At 36.7% G+C, this 19722-nt stretch overlaps 1 protein-coding gene across 2 annotated transcripts in view; it reads left to right on the top strand.

Moving 5' to 3' along the window:
• LRCH2 (leucine rich repeats and calponin homology domain containing 2) overlaps window positions 1–19722 on the top strand; it is a 107096-nt gene that overhangs the window by 41259 nt on the left and 46115 nt on the right. For both annotated transcript variants that reach the window (XM_004379790.1, XM_004379789.1), the window contains exons 4-10: window positions 4559–4664; window positions 4746–4882; window positions 12532–12665; window positions 16913–17000; window positions 17311–17422; window positions 17636–17733; window positions 17848–17906. In XM_004379790.1, the coding sequence (XP_004379847.1) occupies window positions 4559–4664; window positions 4746–4882; window positions 12532–12665; window positions 16913–17000; window positions 17311–17422; window positions 17636–17733; window positions 17848–17906 (734 nt within the window). The remainder of the gene's footprint in view (window positions 1–4558; window positions 4665–4745; window positions 4883–12531; window positions 12666–16912; window positions 17001–17310; window positions 17423–17635; window positions 17734–17847; window positions 17907–19722) is intronic.

Below are 19722 nucleotides of genomic sequence, written 5' to 3'. Positions count from 1 at the left end.
TAAAAAACAGTATTTTAATAAAGTAAAAAAAAAGAAAACAAAAGGTTGACAGTTCAAATCCACCAGCTGCTCCTTGGAAACCCTGTGGGACAGTTCTACTGTGTCCTATAGGGTTGCTATGAGTTGGAATCCACTTGACGGAAGTGGGTTTTTTTTTTTTTTTAAATGTCTATTGGGAGCCCTGGTGGCACAGTGGTTAAGAGCTACAGCTGCTAACCAAAAGGTCGGCAGTTTGAATCCATCAGCCACTCCTTGGAAAACCTATGGGGCAGTTCTACTCTGTCTTATAGGGGTCCTCTGCCCATTTTCTGATTGAGTGGTTTGTCTTTTTGTTGTTGTAGAAGTGTTTTATATATATATAAAATATATATATAATTGGATATATGGTTCCTGAAAAATTTATTCCCAATCTGTAGGTTTTCTTTTCATTTTTTTGATAAAGTCCTTTGATAAAAAAGTATATAATTTTTATGAGATTTCATTTATCTGTTTTGTCTTTTGCTGCTTAAAAGCATTAAGTATGACTTTATTGTCTTGAGAGCCAGAAGTTTTCCTGAGGAACTTATGTACAATTTTCTAATGGGGAATTAATGTACAAATAAAATGTAATGAGCAGAGATTTCAGGAATGACTTTCTTCTATTCATTGAAGAATACATGTACAGTTATACTTTAATAATTATTAAGGAATATCTGTACATGTGCAGTTAATAACATAAGGAACCTTTCCTTGAACTTTGACTTGTTGTATTTTAGAGCCATAGCATTTTGAGGTTGTAAGAGATCTTAGAAGTGATTGGATATAACCCTTTCGTAATACAGTAATCACTAACACATCTACTTGCATGTTTTGAGTCTTGGACAACTCTGTGTGTGTGTGTGTGTGTGACAGCCCTAATTCTTCTTTGCAAAACTTTTAGTGATCTTTATTACTTTGAGCCAAAATACCTCACTTCTATCCAATGGTCCTGGCCCTACCATGTCAAAAAGATAGATAATGACAACCTCTCTTCCCTTCAGATATTTGTAATCTGTCATGTGTCTACTATCCGTTTTACCAAAGACCTGCTTTTTTTTGCAGCTTAAACATCCTTATTACCTTAATTCATTCCTATGACTTTTTAGTTAGTTACTTCTGTCCTAAAAATGTACCCTTTGTTAAGGTCTCTTTTAATGTTGTACTTACAAGTGAACAGAAGATTCAGATGTGATCTAACAAGTTCATAATAAATGGGGACCATTACCTTCTTTGTCCTGGACACTGTTAGTGTTTGTAAAGATTTTATAGATATTTAAAGATTTTATAGATATTATACTTTAAGATTCTGTGGCTCTGTGATTTCTTTTTCTTTTCTTTTTCATTCAGTTTTTGGCCCCATGTTCTAAATTATATTACATGAGATAGTTTTGGATGAATGAAATGTTAATAATATTTAGGGTCTCAAAATTTATTCTAATATTTTTATTTAACTAGAATATTAAAAAAATATATTCAATACCATTATTTTACTAGGCACTATAAAATTATTATGCTTTAAACTCTTGAAATTAGTAACAGTGGATGGGTAGATATCATTAGGATGGCTAATTGACAACTGTAAATAATGTAATGAATTTGTGGGTATTCCCAGTCATTGAGATATTTTCCCATGACACTCTTCAACAAGAATGTGGTAACCAACTAGCATGCAATTCTGTCATTAGAAACCTAGGAAAAACTCTCTGGCCTCTAATTCTTAGCAGAGTATTAAAATTGTGAGTGTCTATTGGTGAATGGGTGAGTTTCCTATGACTGCATTTTATATCTTTTGGGAAAAATATATGGCAGCCAACTATCAACTTTCTATTGAAGTCTTTAGTATTAGGCATCTTTGGGAAGAAGCAATAGTATTTACTTTAAAGGGCATTTCTTCATAGTTTTATTATTTATCATTTGGATAATAGTCTATTTTCAACATAGCAGCTAACATGATTTTGTTGAAATGTAAGTTATAGCATGTCGTTACTCTGTTCAAAAGTCTCTGTTTCCTGCCCATGTCTCTAAGAATAAAAGCCAAAATCATAACCCCTCCCCGATCCTGCTCTTTCCCCGGAGGCCCATTCCCACCTTGTCTCACTGGATTTCTTGCTGTTTTCCGTACACACCAGGCATGTGCTGCCTAAAGGCTTTTACATTTATTGTTCTTTCTGTCTGGAATGCTCCTTTCTTATACATTGGCATGGCTCACTCTCTCAGCTCTGACAACACTTGGTCAAATATCACCTTCTCCCTGAGACAAATATCGCCTCCATGAGACAATCAAAATTGCTGCTATTCCCCCCCTGCCCCCACTATGTACAACACTGTCATTTTCCTTTACTCTGCTGTGTTTCTATTTTTCATAGCACCTATCACCCTCTTGCATGTTATTTAACCTACTCCCATCTCTAGAATGTAAGCTCTATGAGGAGGGATGAGGACAGGAATTTTTGTTTTGTTCTTTGATGTATCCCCAGCACCAAGAACAGTGCCTAGCAAATAGGATAAACATTTGTTGTCGAGTGAAGATATATTAGATATTGTTTGAAAGAAGTATGTAAGATGCATTTTCTACATATCTGTAGCTTTGTTGGATTCTTCCTTACATGGCTTTAATATTTTTTTGAATTTACTCTTGTTAAAAGTAATAAAAACTCACCGAAATTGGAACATAAGGTTTATTCTGAGCAGTTATTCTATATGCATATATGGAGACCATTTTGATCCCAGAAAAAGCAAATGACTTCAAGAAGATAGGTACAATGAGGCTTATAAAGAGAAGAGGAGAGAGAAATATAGAAAATCAACCATTGGCTAATCTTAACGTGATTGATTGAACCCTGCCTCCCCCCACCCCCTTTACTGAGATCAACTGATATGAGGTTACTTCTGGCCTGGCTGCTAATAATTTGATCCTCCACCCACCTGCAGCCAGGAGACCTTTTGAGATTTAAATTAGGAGGTAATGGTTTGACAACTATCCTTTTCTAGCAGGATAAGACAAATTTACGTTGCTGTAGAGCAGTTTCCCTGCAGGTATTAGCAGTTTGGGTCAGGCTTTTTATAGTTTATATTTGGTTTTGTGGATAGGAAAAACCTTAAAATCAAAGTAAGATATCTGTTATTAATTTTCCTATTCAACACCTTTCCTGCTTTTCTTTACCTTTTTTTATTATTTAACATTGTATTTTTGATGAAAGCATACACAGCAAAACAGGTTCCCATTCAACAATTTCTACACATATTGTTCATATGGTTCAGGGACATTGGTTACACTCTTCACATTGTATCAATATTCACATTATTTTTGTTCTAGTTCTTCCATTCCCATTAACTTAGTCTCAGTGCCCCCCAACTTTCTCATCCATGCTTTAGAGTAACTTGTTGACCACTTGGTCTCATACAGATAATTTTTTAAAACAGTGCAGTACTCAAGGGTGACATTCTGTACTTTTTTGAGCTAACCTGCTATTTAGTTAAAAGGTGACTTCAGGGGATAGGTTTGGTTCATGGTTTGAAGGGTATCTCAGGGCAATAGTCTTGGGGATTCCTTCTGTCTCAGTGGGTCTAGTAAGTCTGGATATTTTGAGAATTTGAAGTTCTGGCCCACATTTTTACCCTTTCTATGAGAATCCATCTATTGTGACCCTGATTAGAATGTTTGATAGAGTTAGCAGGCACCTTTCTTTACTTTTGATAAAAACTGAATGTATGCTCCACTCCCCTCTCTCCAAGCTAATATCATTTTCAGTGAAAGCTGGAAACTGGGGGCTATTGCAGTAGAACATGAATTTCATTTGCAGTGTGTCTAGAATGCCTGCTGCCTGAGATCATGTTGCAGATTTTTCTTCCCTTCTTGTTGATGTGGTTACAGGAAAGGGGGGAGGGCGAGAACACAGTTAACTTAAGCTATTCTTTTTCTCTTATTATAGAAGCTTGATATTGTTTACCTTTAAAGCAGGGCTTTGCATTTTAACTTAACCCAGGGGATTTCTCATTCAGATATCTTAGAATGTCTTTGGGTTTTGATGTAACCCACAAATCAAATCTTTGAGTTTGTAATCCCTCATGTTTTGTATCCCTTTGGTGAAGGAAGTTTAGTTAAATCAATCCCGATCATAGTCTTTGGTTCCCCAGCTCACATCAGTAAATCCTTGAATTTCTCAGCTTTCTGCCCAATCAAGTATCTCAAAACAATAATTGACAGATTATCACAATGATTGGTAATTGTTAGCAATTTAACCTCTGCATGAAAGGCACCTGGAGCATCCCTACTTCTGGCTTTAGTTGGTGAGAGTTGGCCTTTAGATGTTGACTTATATATTTCTAAGTTATAACCTCAAACTTTTGTACAGAAAAACTTATGTTGACTGTGCTAGGTTACTTCATGATATAATAGAAATCTTCCAGATAATCTATCTTTAGAGAAATGACACTATAGGTAACTTTTACTAGTTATTAACAATGTGCTTTAATTTAAAAATTGGAATATACCTGTATTTCTCAGTTTGTTATAATTTTATTTTCTTGTTTTCCTTAGGATATTAGCTGCAATGAGATTCAGGTCCTTCCCCAACAAATGGGGAAATTACATTCACTTAGAGAGCTAAATATAAGAAGAAATAGTCTTCGCATGTTGCCAGATGGTAAGATGTTCGCTATTTTTACTGACATGAATAAAAGTGACTATATGAAATTTAATATAATTATTTTTCTTTTTTGAACAGAATTAGGAGATCTTCCCCTAGTCAAGCTGGATTTCTCTTGTAACAAAGTGACAGAGATTCCAGTTTGTTACAGGAAGTTGCATCATTTACAAGTAATGATTTTGGATAACAATCCATTGCAGGTACCACCAGCACAGGTTTGTAATAAAACTATGATACTTATTTCTTCTTATTTCCATTCATAATTATATCTCTTTGTTACTGGTAAATAAAAAACACCAAGATTAGGAGTTAATTTGTTGTTCAGGTACTATTGTCTATGGGAGTTTTTCTCGGAAGTAAATTTTTGGCTTTGGTTGGAGTTTTAGCTTAAGCTCTAGAACAGGATTTGGAAAACCCTTATTACTTTTTGTTCATGAACTGATAATTCCGATTGTCAGTATTATGTTAGGATAGACTAGGAAGTCTTGCTTTCTACCCGTCTCCTACTCAGGTATGTATCTAGTTGGAATTTATTGTATGATTGATTGGAGCACATACTTGGCACTGATAGATGGAACTATAACACAAAGAACAAGATACAAAACTAAATAAGGTTTTTGATTTAATGAAGATTAAATCCATGTCTCTGGGTGGCGCAAATAGTTAAGCGCTGGGCTACTAACTGAAAGATTGATGGTTCAAACCCACCCAGAGGTGCCTCAGAAGCAAGGCCTCGTAGTCCGGTTTCAAAAGATCACAGCCTTGAAAACCCTATAGGGTAGGAATTGACAGCAGCTAACAACAACAAATCCATTTGAAATCCACTCAAGTGATAGTAAAAGAATAAGATATAAACCCATAAGGAAAAAAGAATGAGAGAGAAGAGACCAACATGGGAGAGATGTCAACAGAATTTTGGAAAATGGAAAATAGATGGGATAGTGGTAACTAGGGCATCTGCTTAGCACTGCACAAGAGTATATGGCTGAGGAGTCACATGGCAGCGAAATCCCAGCCTACATTTTACTTCTAAGCTATTTGCCCTGGCACAAGCGTTGTTTATATCCAGAGGAAAGGGTTACCTTTTTCTTCCCACAAAGTTACAGTCTACTCATTCCAGAGGAGGTGCTTATTCTGATTCACACAAAGGCTGGCTGGGATCCTGTCTTAGGGTCCTTTAGAAAAGCAGAGCCAGTGACATACAGACACACACACATATGTACATAGAATAAGAGAGAGAGATTAAGATTGACATTGATGTACTTCAAGAGATTGGCTCATGCAGTTGTGGGGCTAACAAGTCAAGAATCTGTAGGTCAGACAGCAGGCTAGAGACTTTTTCAGGCTTGTGTCCCAAGATCTGTAGGTCAGATGATGGAAAGCGTGCTGAGTGGAGAGAGAGAGAAATTTCTGCCAAAATATTTATTTATAGTCTAAGGGCAGAACACAGCTAAGAAAACTCCATTTACAGCTGATTGATTACATCACATCACATCACACCACACAACACCCCACCCCACCCTGCCCCACCCCCATCACAGAAAAACAACTAGTCTAGTGTTTGGCCAAACCACTAGGAACCATAGCCTAGCCAAGTTGACACAAAAATCTAACCATCACAGATCTTGCTAATGGCTGCCTTAGCAGAATGAAGAAAGTTGAAATTTTTATCTGGTGGGAGAAAGCAACAAGCAGCAAGTCAGTTTACTCTGTCAAACCTGGAAGTGGTATGGGAATTGAAAGAACCAGGTAACTTTGAACATACGGACGAGGAGCTGAATATAGGAAGATTGTTGAACGTCCAGGCGCTGTCCAGTAGAACTTTCTGTGATGATGGAAATGTTCTATAATCTGTGCTGTCCAATATGCTAGCCACTTGCCACATGTGGCAAATGAGTGCTTGAAATATGGCTAGTGCAACTGAGGGAGTAACTTTTTTGTTTTATTTTACTTCGATTAATTTAAATTTAAATAGGTAATGTGTGGTTAGTGGCTACCATATTGGACAGCATAGGTCTGAGGAACATTTATATCCTCAGAGCCTTGCCTTTACCCAGCAGCTCCCTTGGTTGAGCAGAAGACTGGAGATTACTTTAAGGAATAGGTAGAACCTCAGATTCTCTCTCAGCTCAGCAGCCAAATTACTGTCCTTCCATTGTCTCAGCAGAATCCTGGAGTTTAGTGTTTAGAGCATCACTGTCCATTAAAACTTTCTGGGGATAATGGAAATATTCTATATCTACACTGTTCAATATGTAGCCCACAAGGGGCTGTTGAGCACTTGAAAGTGGATAGTGTAACAGAAGAATTAGATTTTTAATTTTATTTAGGTTTAATTAATTTAAATTTAAATAGCCTCACATGGCTAGTGGCTACCATATTGGACAGCGCAGCTGTAGAGAGATTGAACTCGAGAGGCTCTAGAGTCAGGGGCTTCATGCACATCTGTGGATAGGAATGAAACTCTATATTGAAAACAGTGAATGTCTGCATACTGAATGTTGATACATTCCAGTCCACTTTTCTTGCTTGGCTTCCAGCCTATCTTATGTATCTCAGGCAGGACATTGTTGGATTTCTCTCTTGGTAAAATGATTGAACCAGGAGAAAAGACACGCACACATGTATGTAGGGTCCCCTTATTGAAATGACTAGGCCTTGTCTGATCACCAGTAAGGCCCACTGTCAGTAAATTTCCCCCCGTAAACAGAGCTTCCAGTTGGCTTCTTATTGACTCACTCTTGAAAATGGACAGCCAACAATTACTAGACATTGCAGGAATAATCTCTAACATGAAACACAAAGACCAAAACACTTAAAGGCTTCTTTTGAAACAAAATGGGTCACATTTCATAGGCATGATAATCTAGCACTGGAAGCTAGAAGATGTAAAAATGATGCCTTAAAAGACTGAGGGAATATTTCCAACTTTCTACACTCAAACTACCAGTTAAGTGTGAGGTAGAAAAAAAGGCGGTTTCAAACATACAAGTTCTCAGAAATTTTAAATCCCATGCGCCCTGTCTTAGGAAGCCAGCAGAGAATGTGCTACATCAAAATGAGGGAGTAAACTAAGAGACAGTCTTAATATCCAAGACTGACAGGTATGCATAGGTGTTGAGGGCGGTAGAGAGCAACTAGTTGGTTTTGAGTAGGGGAGTTGTCTCCAAAAAAGAAAGAAAGAAGCTGATAGATGACTTGATGTGTACGGAGAGATGTTTTACAGTTCTTTCAGAAAGTCTGGGAATGAATTAGTAATAAACATATAGAAAATTATGTAAAAGGAAAAAAGTGATAGAAGAAATTATAATCTTACTATTCTATATGGCTCATCTATGAATATTTTCTTGGTCATAATGTAAATACTGGATTTTGATTTAATGAAAAATTGTGACATAGCTATAATAATACTTACTGTGCTCCAGGCACTGTTGAAAATGCTTTACATATATTAACTCATTTAATATTTACAGCAACCCTGTAAGACAGGTGCTGTCATTATCCTCGGAGACATTGGTGGTTCAGTGGTAGAATTCTTGCCCTTCCACGCGAGAAACCCAGTTCCGTTCCCAGCCAGTGCATCTCATGTGCAGCTACCACCTATCTATCAATGGAGGCTTGCGTGTTATGATAATGAATACCTTTCAGCAGCACTTCCAGACTAAGATGGACTAGGAAGAAAGGCCTGGAGATCTACTTCCAAAAATCAGCCAATGAAAACTATGGATCACAACGATGTGTTCTGCAACTGATCATGGGGTGGTGTTTTGTTCCATTGTGTATGAGGTCACCATGAGTTGGAGGCCAACTTTATGGCAGCTAACAATATCATTATCCTCATTTTATGTATGATGAAACAGACAAGGAAGTTAAATGACTTGTCCTAAGTCACATGGCTAGTGTGTGGTAGAGCCAGGATTCCAACCCAGGCAGTCTGAATCTAGAGTCCATGCTCTTCAACCACTATGCTATAATACTGAGAAGAGGGGAAGTATGTTTATATGAGTGGGTGAGGAGTGGGAGTGGGGATTGTAGCGGCTGCTGCAGTGGTATATGATGGTGGTGGTGGTAGTGGTAATGTAAGAAATCTAAGTCCTCATCTCCCTTCATAAGATCTCAGTAATTAAGACCTGTAATTGAAAAATTAAAAAGCATGTTATTTATAACTGTTGGAAATAGTAGAAAACCAGAAAAGAGTTGAAAGTAGAGATTGGATCTTGGGGATTAAAAGGGATGAAAAGAGGAATTATGTTTTTTTTGTTGTTACTAGTTTTGTAACCCTGTTTGATTTTTAAAACCATGTAAATGAATTATTGTGATTTAAATGAAAATTAAATTTACAAAAGAAAATAATTTACCAGGCTTTAACTTAGTGGTGATTTTTGTTAGCTGCCATGGTTAGGTTGTTGTTAGGCCTCCGACTCATGGCGACCCCGTGCACAATGGAATGAAATGTTGCCTGGTTCTGCACTGTTACGGATTGAATTGTGCCCCCCAAAATATGTGTAAACTTGGCTAGGCCATGATTCCCACTATTATATGGTTGTCCACCATTTTGTGATCTGATACAATTTCCCTATGTGTTGTAAATCCTAACCTCTATGATGTTAGTGAGGCAGGATTAGAGGCAGTTATATTAATGAGGCAGGACTCAATCTACTGGATTAGGTTGTATCTTGAGTCAGTCTTTTTTGAGTTATAAAAGAGAGACTCCAGCAGAGAGGAGAGGGACCTCCTACCGCCAAGAAAGAAGAGCTGGGAGTGGAGCACGTACATTGGACCTGGGGTCCTCACACTGAGAAGCTCCTAAACCCAGGGGAAGATTGATGAATAGGACCTTTCCCAAAGCTGACAGAGAAAGCCTTCCCTTGGATCTGGCACCTGAATTTGGACTTCTAGCCTCCTAGACTATGAGAAAATAAATTTCTGTTTGTTAAAGCCATTCACTTGTGGTATTTGTTTTATATCATCACTAGATAACTAAGACAGAATTTGGTACTGGGAGTGGGTTACAGCTCTAACAGATACCTATGATGTGGAAGTGGTTTTGGAATTGAGTAATGGGTAGAGGCTGGAAGAGTTTTCAAGTGCCTGATAGGAAATGCCTAGATTGCCTTGAAGAGACTGTTGGTGGAATTATGGACACCAAAGACAATTCTGGTGAGGGCTCAGAAGGAGCTGAGGAGAGCTTTAACACCGGAGACAGTGTAGACGGCAAGAAGCAACAGCAGAGAAATGGCAGCAGCAGAACCAGGAGACTGGCATGAGACGGCGCAGGAGCTGACTTATGGAGCAAGAGAGCTGCGTGCCTTCAGGCAGGAGGCTTCCTGGTGGAATGGGGTGCCTTGGAGCACTTAATTGGTGGAGCTAGGCTTGCAGACCTCCGGAGCAAGAGAACCGAGTGCCTTCTGGCCGAGGTTAAGTGCCGGAGTGGGTACTTCCAGGTACTTACTGGTAGAGCTAAAGAGCTTTGGAACACTTGCCCAAGCAAGGCAGACTCTGGGCTGGCCCAAGAGATCCGAGGGGCCAAGAGGCCAACGAACTGGGAAGCAGATGCTGACCAGACAAGGAGCACAGGAAGCAGAGCTGCCTCAGTCTCAAAGGGTAGGGCCACAACCTCTGGGGTCTCAAAGGGTGGGACCAGAGCTTCCTAGGTTTCAAAGAGTCAGATCTTCACCAACTCAGTTCTGGCATGAGTGCCACTGGGAAGGGACCGGATCCACTGCTCAAAGCTGAGGAGGTGGTACTGCCATGCCCAAGGGGCAGAATGGTGGGGCCTGCCAGGGCCAAAGGGGTGGGGTCACCACTCAGAGGGACTAGGAGAATGGGGCAGCCCAAAGCCAAGGGAGCAGAGTTGCTGTTCCAGTGGGCCTGGAAGGTGGAGCTGAAGCCCAGGGCTGAGGGACCTCCACTCAGAATCTGGAGAGCGTGGCCAATATCTAGAGTCTGGAGGGCAAGGCCATTGTCTAAATGGTCTCAAAGAACACAGGATTATTTTCAAGCCTTGAGAGCTAATGTAGTGTGTTCTGCTGACTTGCTTGGTACCTGTTATCCCTTCTTTGCCTCTGATTTCTCCCATTTGTAATGGAAATGTCTTGCTTGTGCCTGTTTCACCGTTGTACTTTGGAAGTAGGTAACTTGTATTCTAGATTTAACAGATGAAGAGGAATTTATCACCAGGATGGAATTTGGACTTGGAGTTGATTTAAGACTTTTGGGATGATATGATGGGGTGAATGTGTTTTACATGTGGCAAGGGCATGAATTTTTGGAGGCCAAAGAGTAGAATGTTATGGATTGAATTATGTCCCCGAAAAATATGTGTCAGCTTGGCTAGGCCATGATTCCCAGTGTTGTGTGGTTGTCCACCATTTTGTGATCTGATGTGATTTTCGTATGTGTTGTAAATCCTAACCTCTGTGATGTTAAGGAGGCAGGATTAGAGGCAGTTATGTTAATTAGGCAGGACTCAATCTACAGGATTAAGTTGTATCTTGAGTCAATCTTTTTTGAGATATAAGAGAGAATCAAGCAGAGAGGAGAGGGACCTCCTACCACCAAGAAAGCAGAGCTGGAGCAGAGTGCATCCTTTGGATGCGGGGTCCCTGTGCTGAGAAACTCCAAGACCCAGGGGAAGATTGATGCCAAGGACCTTCCCCCAGAGCAGACAGAGCCTTCCCCTGGAGCTGGCACCCTGAATGTGGACTTCTAGCCTCCTAGACTGTGAGAGAATAAATTCTGTTTGTTAAAGTCATCCACTTTTGGTATTTTTGTTATAGCGGCACTAGATAACTCAGATATGCACCATCCCCATTATTGCTTGCGGATTGGACTATTGTGATAAATTTTTGTTTAGTTTGGATAGGATACTATTTAGCACATTTTAATTGGTAATTGATGTGTTTATATTCTAGTAGCTCAAAGGTTCTTCTTTTCCTTTTAACTGAAAATTTTCAGTGGTCAGATCAGACCTTAAGAAACATTATTATTTTTCACCTGGAATGATAATTGCTTTTTAGTGTAGTTGTCTTTGTTAATAGTAATCAATAAACTCTCTTGAATTGTTAATTATTTTTGCATGTGTTATAAGTTTGTACTGTGAGCCCATAAAACAAAACATTTTTAATTAGAATTTTTGAGAGAGATTTATTTGATTTCACTCATCATGACTGTAATTAACCTTCATAAAGCTGACTTGCTTTTTCCTTATCTGTCATTTTCCATCTTTCTTATACAGAAGAATACTTTCTTTCACGTAGAGTTTTACCTTGCATTATTCCTTTTTTTCTTCACCAGTGAATTATCCTAGTTCAGTCGACCAATATTTTCTTTTATTATTTTATTCTAACTGGCCTATGCTCTCATCCTCCAGTAAATTCATTTTTCCTATTTTTAGATTCTTTGGATTACCTGTATAATGCTTACACCAAACATTTTAGTGGTTCTGATGAGATTACTTTGAAGAATTACGTGTATTATTTGTTCTGGTCTCAACACTGCAATGAGTATATTTCCTTTGAGTGCTCTCTAATAAAGGCACCTTCCTTGAATCGTCAAATTTTATGTTGTTTAGTGGTTTGTACAATTTGCTTTTATCAAGAAAACTTCTGTGAATTATAGAAAAATTGTTTAATTGATTTTTTCTAATAAGAACAGAGATGGCAATAGAATTTTAGTTGATATCAGTGTTGTCATATTTTTTTACCTAGTGTCAGATTATAAATGATTTAAATATGCAAAGTATCTATCAAGATTGTGATGTTGCAACATAATTTCAGATTATTAAAATGTATAAATAATTAATAAGATGGCCTTTATATTGAACTACATAATTAAGTCTGTTTTCTCTATTATTTGTTAACAGATCTGTTTAAAGGGTAAAGTACACATATTTAAGTACTTAAATATCCAAGCATGTTGCAGAATGGATAAGAAACCAGATTCCTTGGATCTTCCATCACTGAGTAAAAGAATGCCCTCCCAGCCTCTCACAGACAGGTAATGTAATATTCTCCTAGTTTCATTTGATAATGTTTGGTATCCTCTCTCTATACAAAAGATATTTATTAATTTTGAATGCACTGGATATATTTAGCTGACTCACCCAGTGTTAAAATCAATACTTGACTGAAGCTGAATATCACCATCTTAGATGTACTTCTGGGATATCAGAATGAATTTAGAATTCCCTAAGAAAATAAGTCATTATTAAATTTTTAGTAGTGAAAAATTTGAACCTTTGAAATTACAGCACAGAAACCAGTTTCTCAGCATTTGACAACTGTTAACTTACTCCTGTGATCACTATTTTACATTTGTAATAACAAGTGGAATTTCACTTTGAACTGAAGTTGGTGAAAGGGCAAGACATTTAGTGGGTACCTTTCTTCATACTCTTTGTATTCTTTATGTCAGGCTCAAAGATGATTTATCATTGATTTTGGTGTTTTTCTTCCTCATGAGATTTTAACAAGGTAGATTTAATGTTCTCTTTTTAATTCATCTTTTAAAGATATAGATTGGTCTAAAAGATTTTGTGAAAACATAATCACAGTGGTTAAGAGCTCGACTGCTAACCAAAAGGTCGGCAGTTTGAATCCACCAGCCACTCCTTGGAAACCCTATGGGACAGTTCTCTGTCCTGTAGGGTCGCTGTGAGTTGGAATTGACTCGATGGCAACGGGTTTGGTTTTAATATGGAAAATAACTTGGATGGAATGAAACTAGAGATGGGGAGACTACACTGCTTTATAAAAGATTTAAAGGTTTGTCGTTACATATATGATAAAATTTAGATTACTTAAAATGGCAGTATAGTAAGTATGATTGTTAACAGTACAAGTTCTTGAATTTCCACATAGGACATTTCCTTGAATATTTGTATTGCCTAAATAGAATTAAATATCTAAACATTAAATTCAGTTCATAAAGATTATTTTGCTCAGTATCATGAGCAGTAGTAGACTAAACAATTCTATAAAAATTATAATTATTATGCATTCTAATTTCTATTAGTCTTTTTTGTATTATTTAGTTAAAATTAATTTGCTTTAGTAATGGCATTCATTATTTATTTATTTTACAAATAATAGTTGAATACCTAGTGTAATAGGTTCTTATGCTTTGTTGAATAACACATCCATCTGCAAGGAAGCAGATGTATAATGTCAAATTGTGCTGAGTGCTATGAAGGAAAGGAATGTATTTCAAGAGGATGTTCAGGGAATGTCTCTTAGGGTAGGTGAAGTTTTAAGCCAAGACCTTAAAGTAGAAAAGCCAGGCATGTAAAGGGTGAGGGAAAGTTCACCTGAGGCACAAAGTATGACATATGCAAAGGCCTTAAGGCAGGAAGGAACTTGGCAAGTTCAAGGAACTGAGAGGAGGCCAGCATGCCTGGAGTAGAGTAGCTGAGCCTGGGAGAGTGGTACAAGTTGATTTTGGAAGAGATAGTCAGGGCTCAAGTCATGTGAGGCTTTGTAGGCTGTGATAAGGAGTTTGAATTTTACTCAAGTTATGGTGGGAAGTCATTGGAAAGTGTTAAGCAGGAAAATAACCTGATCTGATTTATGTTTAAGAAAACAATTTTGGCTCTAATAGAGAGAATAGATGGGAAACAAGCCAAAGTAGAAGCATAGAGACTAGTTATGCTATTGCAGTACTGTCAGGAGACCAAGGGGTCTTGAATAGTGTGGTTGCAATGGAGATAAAAGAAGTGGATAGAATTGAGATGTATTTTAGAAATGATTTATAACAGTACTGCACAATAGAAATATAATGCAAGCCATGTATGTAATTTAAAATTTTCTAGTAACCTTTAAAAAAGGTCAAAAGAAACAGGTGAAATTAATTTTAATATTTTATTTAGCAAGATATCTAAAATAGCATTCCATCATGTAATTCATATAAACATATTAATGAGATATTTTACATTTTTTTGCATTAAATCTTTGAACACTGTTATATATTTTATATTTATAGCACATCTCATTTTGGACTAGCACATTTCAAGTGCTTGATAGCCACATATGGCTAGTGGCTACCATATAGGACAGAGCTCATGGGTTAGCTGTGGGTTGTGCTAATCTCCCACTCATAGCACATACTGAATGACTTAGAAAACACTTGTAATTGCTTTTGACTTTGACACCTGGGGCCCTTGTTTGTATGGTTCTTATTGCCTAGAGTACACTTCTGTGCTTTGTCTGTTTTGTAAATTCTTCATTATACCTAGATAGGAATTATAGTAGTTAAGTATATCAACTTTTGGTGTCAGACACGATATGGCTTTGGAAGCCCTTCTCTACCTCTTAATAACTGCACGTCTTTGTTTATTCTTAATGTCTTAGACCTTCAGTTTTCTTATATATAAAAAGTAAAATAACAACACGGATTCTGTCAGGATTAAATGAAATTATGTATAGTACTTAGAACAATGCCTGACCCATAGAAATTGCTCAGATACCTTCTTATTACCATTATCGTCTATTGCAAGTACACGGATATATTTTAGTACGTGGATGTATTGTTGTGCAGTGGAGTCAGATGGACTTCAGCTCTAATCATGATTTAACCTCTTAATTCCTCTGTCGCTTTGTGTAAATTATTTAACATCTCTGAGCCTAAGTTTTCTTATCTAAGGTGTTAATTAACAATATCGTAAAAACAGGTTGTTGTGAGAATTAAATGTGTTTTAGGCAACTAGTTCAGTAAATGTTATTCAGTAAATGTTGCACTCTTTCTCCTTGGGAAGTTAACTTTTATAAACTTTATCACCCTCATTTATAAAAAGAAATAATAATGCATAAATTACAAACTATAAGGAATCTGAATAAAATATGAAGCACATCTAACATAGTGTAGACACCCAACAAATGCTAACCATTATTGCCTCTCTTCATCCTTCAAGACTAAGTTCAAATGCCGCTTTCTTGGGTGAGGCCTTTCCTAACTTTACCAAGGAGAATTAGTTCATCTCTCTTTCCTCACAGTACTTTATACATACCTTTGTCATAATCTTGAAAATGTATAAACAGACTTGCTTTCCCTTTGCGCTGAGAGCACTTTGAAGGAATTTTTTTTTTTAATTTCATCGCATCTCAGGTGTTTACCACAGTGCCTGACACATGGTAGGCATTTCTCTAAGTTTATTGATATAATCCCCAAAAGTAAAAAAAGTAAACTTTTTATAATGAAACCATTTGGGGGAGGAAATATAGCATAGATTAAGATTAGGGACTTTAGTATTTGATAGCCTTGGAATCAGATTTAGACTGCCATTTCTAAGTTGTGTGTCCTTGAGTAAGTAGCTCAATAGTTCAACCCCTCTCAGCCTCAGTTTACTCATCAGTAAAATACCACCAACCTGTTAGAGTTTTCACAAGGAATATGTGAGGTATTACCTTTAAAGCACTTAGCCCGGTTCTTGGCACATAATAAGCAGTTATTGTACAGTATATGGTAAATTTGTAAATTAAAGTGAAAAATACATTGCAGTCTGGGTGGCATACTGTATAATACAGAAGTTTGCAAGGGCAGCTCTTTCCTCACACCAAAACAATTGTGTATTCGATGTTTGGCAGACTTTTTTTTTTAATTCTCTCTTTTCTTAATTATTAGATGGACATTATTTATAAAACTAAGGCAGCTTTTTAGAGGTTAGTTATGAAACAGAAACCGTATAAAGTTAAAAATATTCCAAAGTGCTGTGATGAAATTTGCCAAATAAGTGAGAAAAAATAGGTCTTTTATCAAGATGATTGTCTAACAGTCTGCTTTCCTGAATCTCTCAGGAGAAATAATAGGTTATTGTTAATAACTGACACTTTACAACAGAGCACATGAAGGAAAAAAATATTGTATGAGGGACATGTATAAAGTGTTTTGTGAAATTCCCCCCTCGTGTCCTTACGGATTTTAGCAGTGGGTTGCACAAACACTTTACATTGGGCTACTAACCAGAAGGTTGACAGTTCGAGCCCCTCCAGCAGCACCAGCAGAGAAAGGCCTGGTGATCTGCTTCCATAAAGATTACAGCTAAGAAAACATATGAAGTTCAGTTCTACTCTGTAACACATGGGGTTGCCATGAGTCAGAATCGACTCACCTTCAATTTTTTTTTTCTTGTCCTTAAGTATCTTAGACACCAAAAGTATATATTCTGTATTATCTAGAGCAATTTTAGGTTGCGTGGGTACTATCACTTTAAGAAAAAACCCTAACTGCCCTTAGAATTTCTGTTTCCATAGTATGGAAGATTTTTATCCAAATAAAAATCATGGTCCTGATTCTGGAATTGGAAGTGATAATGGAGAGAAACGATTATCTACAACGGAGGTGAGTCTTTTCTATTGCCAATCCATTTTGTTTTAAAATTTTATTAGGGTTTTGAAATAAAGAGATAGACACATGCACATACTTGGTTTTTATTTCGTTTAAAAATAGCATCAGTATATTTTATGACTTCAAATGAGTAAATGACATACAGACTTTTTAAGTAGAACAGTAAACTTTAACATTAATTTTTGGTTTCAAAATTGGAGATGTAAAACAGATATTCTATACTTCGTATGTTAAATTAGAGCAACTTAATCCTTACCATATGTTTAAAATGCCTTGTTTGTACTTTATGCTTATTCCTTTTCAGCCATCAGATGATGACACAATCAGCCTTCACTCTCAAGTCTCAGAATCAAATAGAGAGCAGGTATCAAGAAATGACAGTCATTCAATAGGAAGTAAACCTGACTCTCAGAAAGGTAATTCATATGGTGTTTTCCATTTTTATTTCATATACATGCTCTCGTTAGAAATGGGTTTTTTAATTTAAAAATGGACCTTGAAAAATGTCTATACTTATTGAATCTTTAGCCAACTTGTATCAAGAGAATACACTTTTATTCTGAGTACTACAGTATCAGAGCATACAGGTTACTGTATTTATTTTCTAATAAATATTAATCTATACTTAGACCAAGAGGTGTATGATTTTATTGACCCCAACACAGAAGATGTAGCAGTTCCTGAACAAGGAGATGCACATATAGGATCATTTGTATCTTTTCTTAAGGTAAAAAAAAAAAAAAAAAAAAAAAAAAAACCCAACAACTTTAAATAATATGTTCTCTTTGATTTCACAAAAATGGACCATATGATTTAAAATGAAAACTTTCTCTTTTATAAGGGAAAAGAAAGATGTCCAGAAAAATCTCAGAAAAATGAAGAACTAGGAAATGAAAAAAGGTAAGCACATAAGAATTCTCAAATTGAAATGTTACTTAGATATACTTGAAATATTTATTTGATATTTCTACTTAAATGAGTATTTGAAAGGAGGTAATATTTTGTTCATTGACCTCTCCTTTTTTGATAGTTAACTTGTAAATACTTCATCTGTATTCCTCAGTTAAATTGAAAATTATAGTTAGCATTTAAGTTGTGTGGGATATACACTATTTTCCCCCTTTGAAACGCAACAATAATGTCTCCTATTTATACAGACATTGAAGAGGACTGTGCATTCATGTGCATTAGTTTATTTAAGCTGTTTATAAATAGATAGTATTGATACCTTTTTGCCGATAAGGAAACTGAGACCCGGGGTTTCAAATGTCTGGAATTCAGGTCTTCTGACTCTTGGTCTAATACACGTTCCATTATGCCAGACTGTTTATGATAATTTTTAGTGTATTTACTTTCATAATTTATTAAAAATAATTGTACTTTGGATCTTTTCTGTATCATTCATCTTAGAAAATGTTGGACTATGATCTACCTCATTTTTTCAGTCACTCCTTCAGGTTGCTGCATAGCTGCAAGAAGGGAGAAACATTTGTTGAATACCTACCATGTACCAAGATCTGTGCTAAGTGCTCTCCTGTGTTTCTCATTTAAAATCCTACAGGGTAGATATTGTCTCCATTTTTGCAGATGAGGAAGATGAAGCATAGAGACTTTAAGTTTCTTGCCTAAAACCACATAGCTCTCACTGATCCCCAAACTCTTCTCTTTTCTCTACACTATGAGTCAGAATCACCTTGATGACAACAGGTGTTGGTTTTATGCTTCCTCCAAATTATTTCATTGGTAACTTTTTAAGCAATCATTCATTAATCATCTTTGGTACCCTGTAAGAAAGGTACCTTGCTTTGTCTTGTATTCTTTTCTTACTTTCTCACCTTATCTCATGAGGACTGTTGCATAGACTTGAGAGTCACAAGTGGTATCTAAGACGTAGTATAGATAGACTTGTGGTTTGACACTAAGGTATAAATGTCTGTTTTTGAAATGAAATGCCCTAGGGATAAAATTACTGAGTTTGGAGAATAACTTATTTTAAAATTTCTTTGTTCTCTTTGAATGATAAAAATAATATATGTTAGTATTTTCTAAAAAATTTGACAATCTTGTTTGTACTCATTTTGCATTTCATTTAATATTTTACATAGATATTTTAAAAATCAAAATGAATAAACTGATGAAATCAGGGTGGATCAATAAAATGAGAACTTTTCATAACTATTTTTCATATTGTGCTTTAGATGAAGGTTTACAGGGCAAATTAGTTTCTCATTAAATAATACACATATTGTTTTGTGACATTGGTTGCCAACCCCACAACATGTCAACACTCTCCCCTTCTCAACCTTGGGTTCCCCGTTACCAGCTTTCCTGTCCCTTCCTGCCTTCTTGTCCTTGCCCCTGGGCTGGTGTGCCCATTTAGTCTCGTTTTGTTTTATGGGCCTGTCTAATCTTTGGCTGAAGGGTGAACCTCAGGAGTGACTTCAGTACTGAGTTAAAATGGGTGTCCGGGGGCTATACTCTAGAGATTTCTCCAGTCTTTGTCAGACCAGTGAATCTGGTCTTTTTTTATGAGCTAGGATTTTGTTCTATATTTTTCTCCAGCTCTGTCTGCAACCCTCTATTGTGATCCTTATCAGAACAGTCGGTGGTTGTAGCCAGGCACCATCTAGTTGTGCTGGACTCAGTCTGGTGGAGGCTGTGGTAGTTGTGGTCCATTAGTCCTTTGGACTAATCTTTCCCTTGTGTCTTTGGTTTT

Source organism: Trichechus manatus, unplaced genomic scaffold (genome assembly GCF_000243295.1).
Source record: "Trichechus manatus latirostris isolate Lorelei unplaced genomic scaffold, TriManLat1.0 scaffold00068, whole genome shotgun sequence".
In the NCBI taxonomy this organism is placed as follows: domain Eukaryota; kingdom Metazoa; phylum Chordata; class Mammalia; order Sirenia; family Trichechidae; genus Trichechus; species Trichechus manatus.
This window is presented reverse-complemented; position numbering and strand designations above follow the sequence as displayed.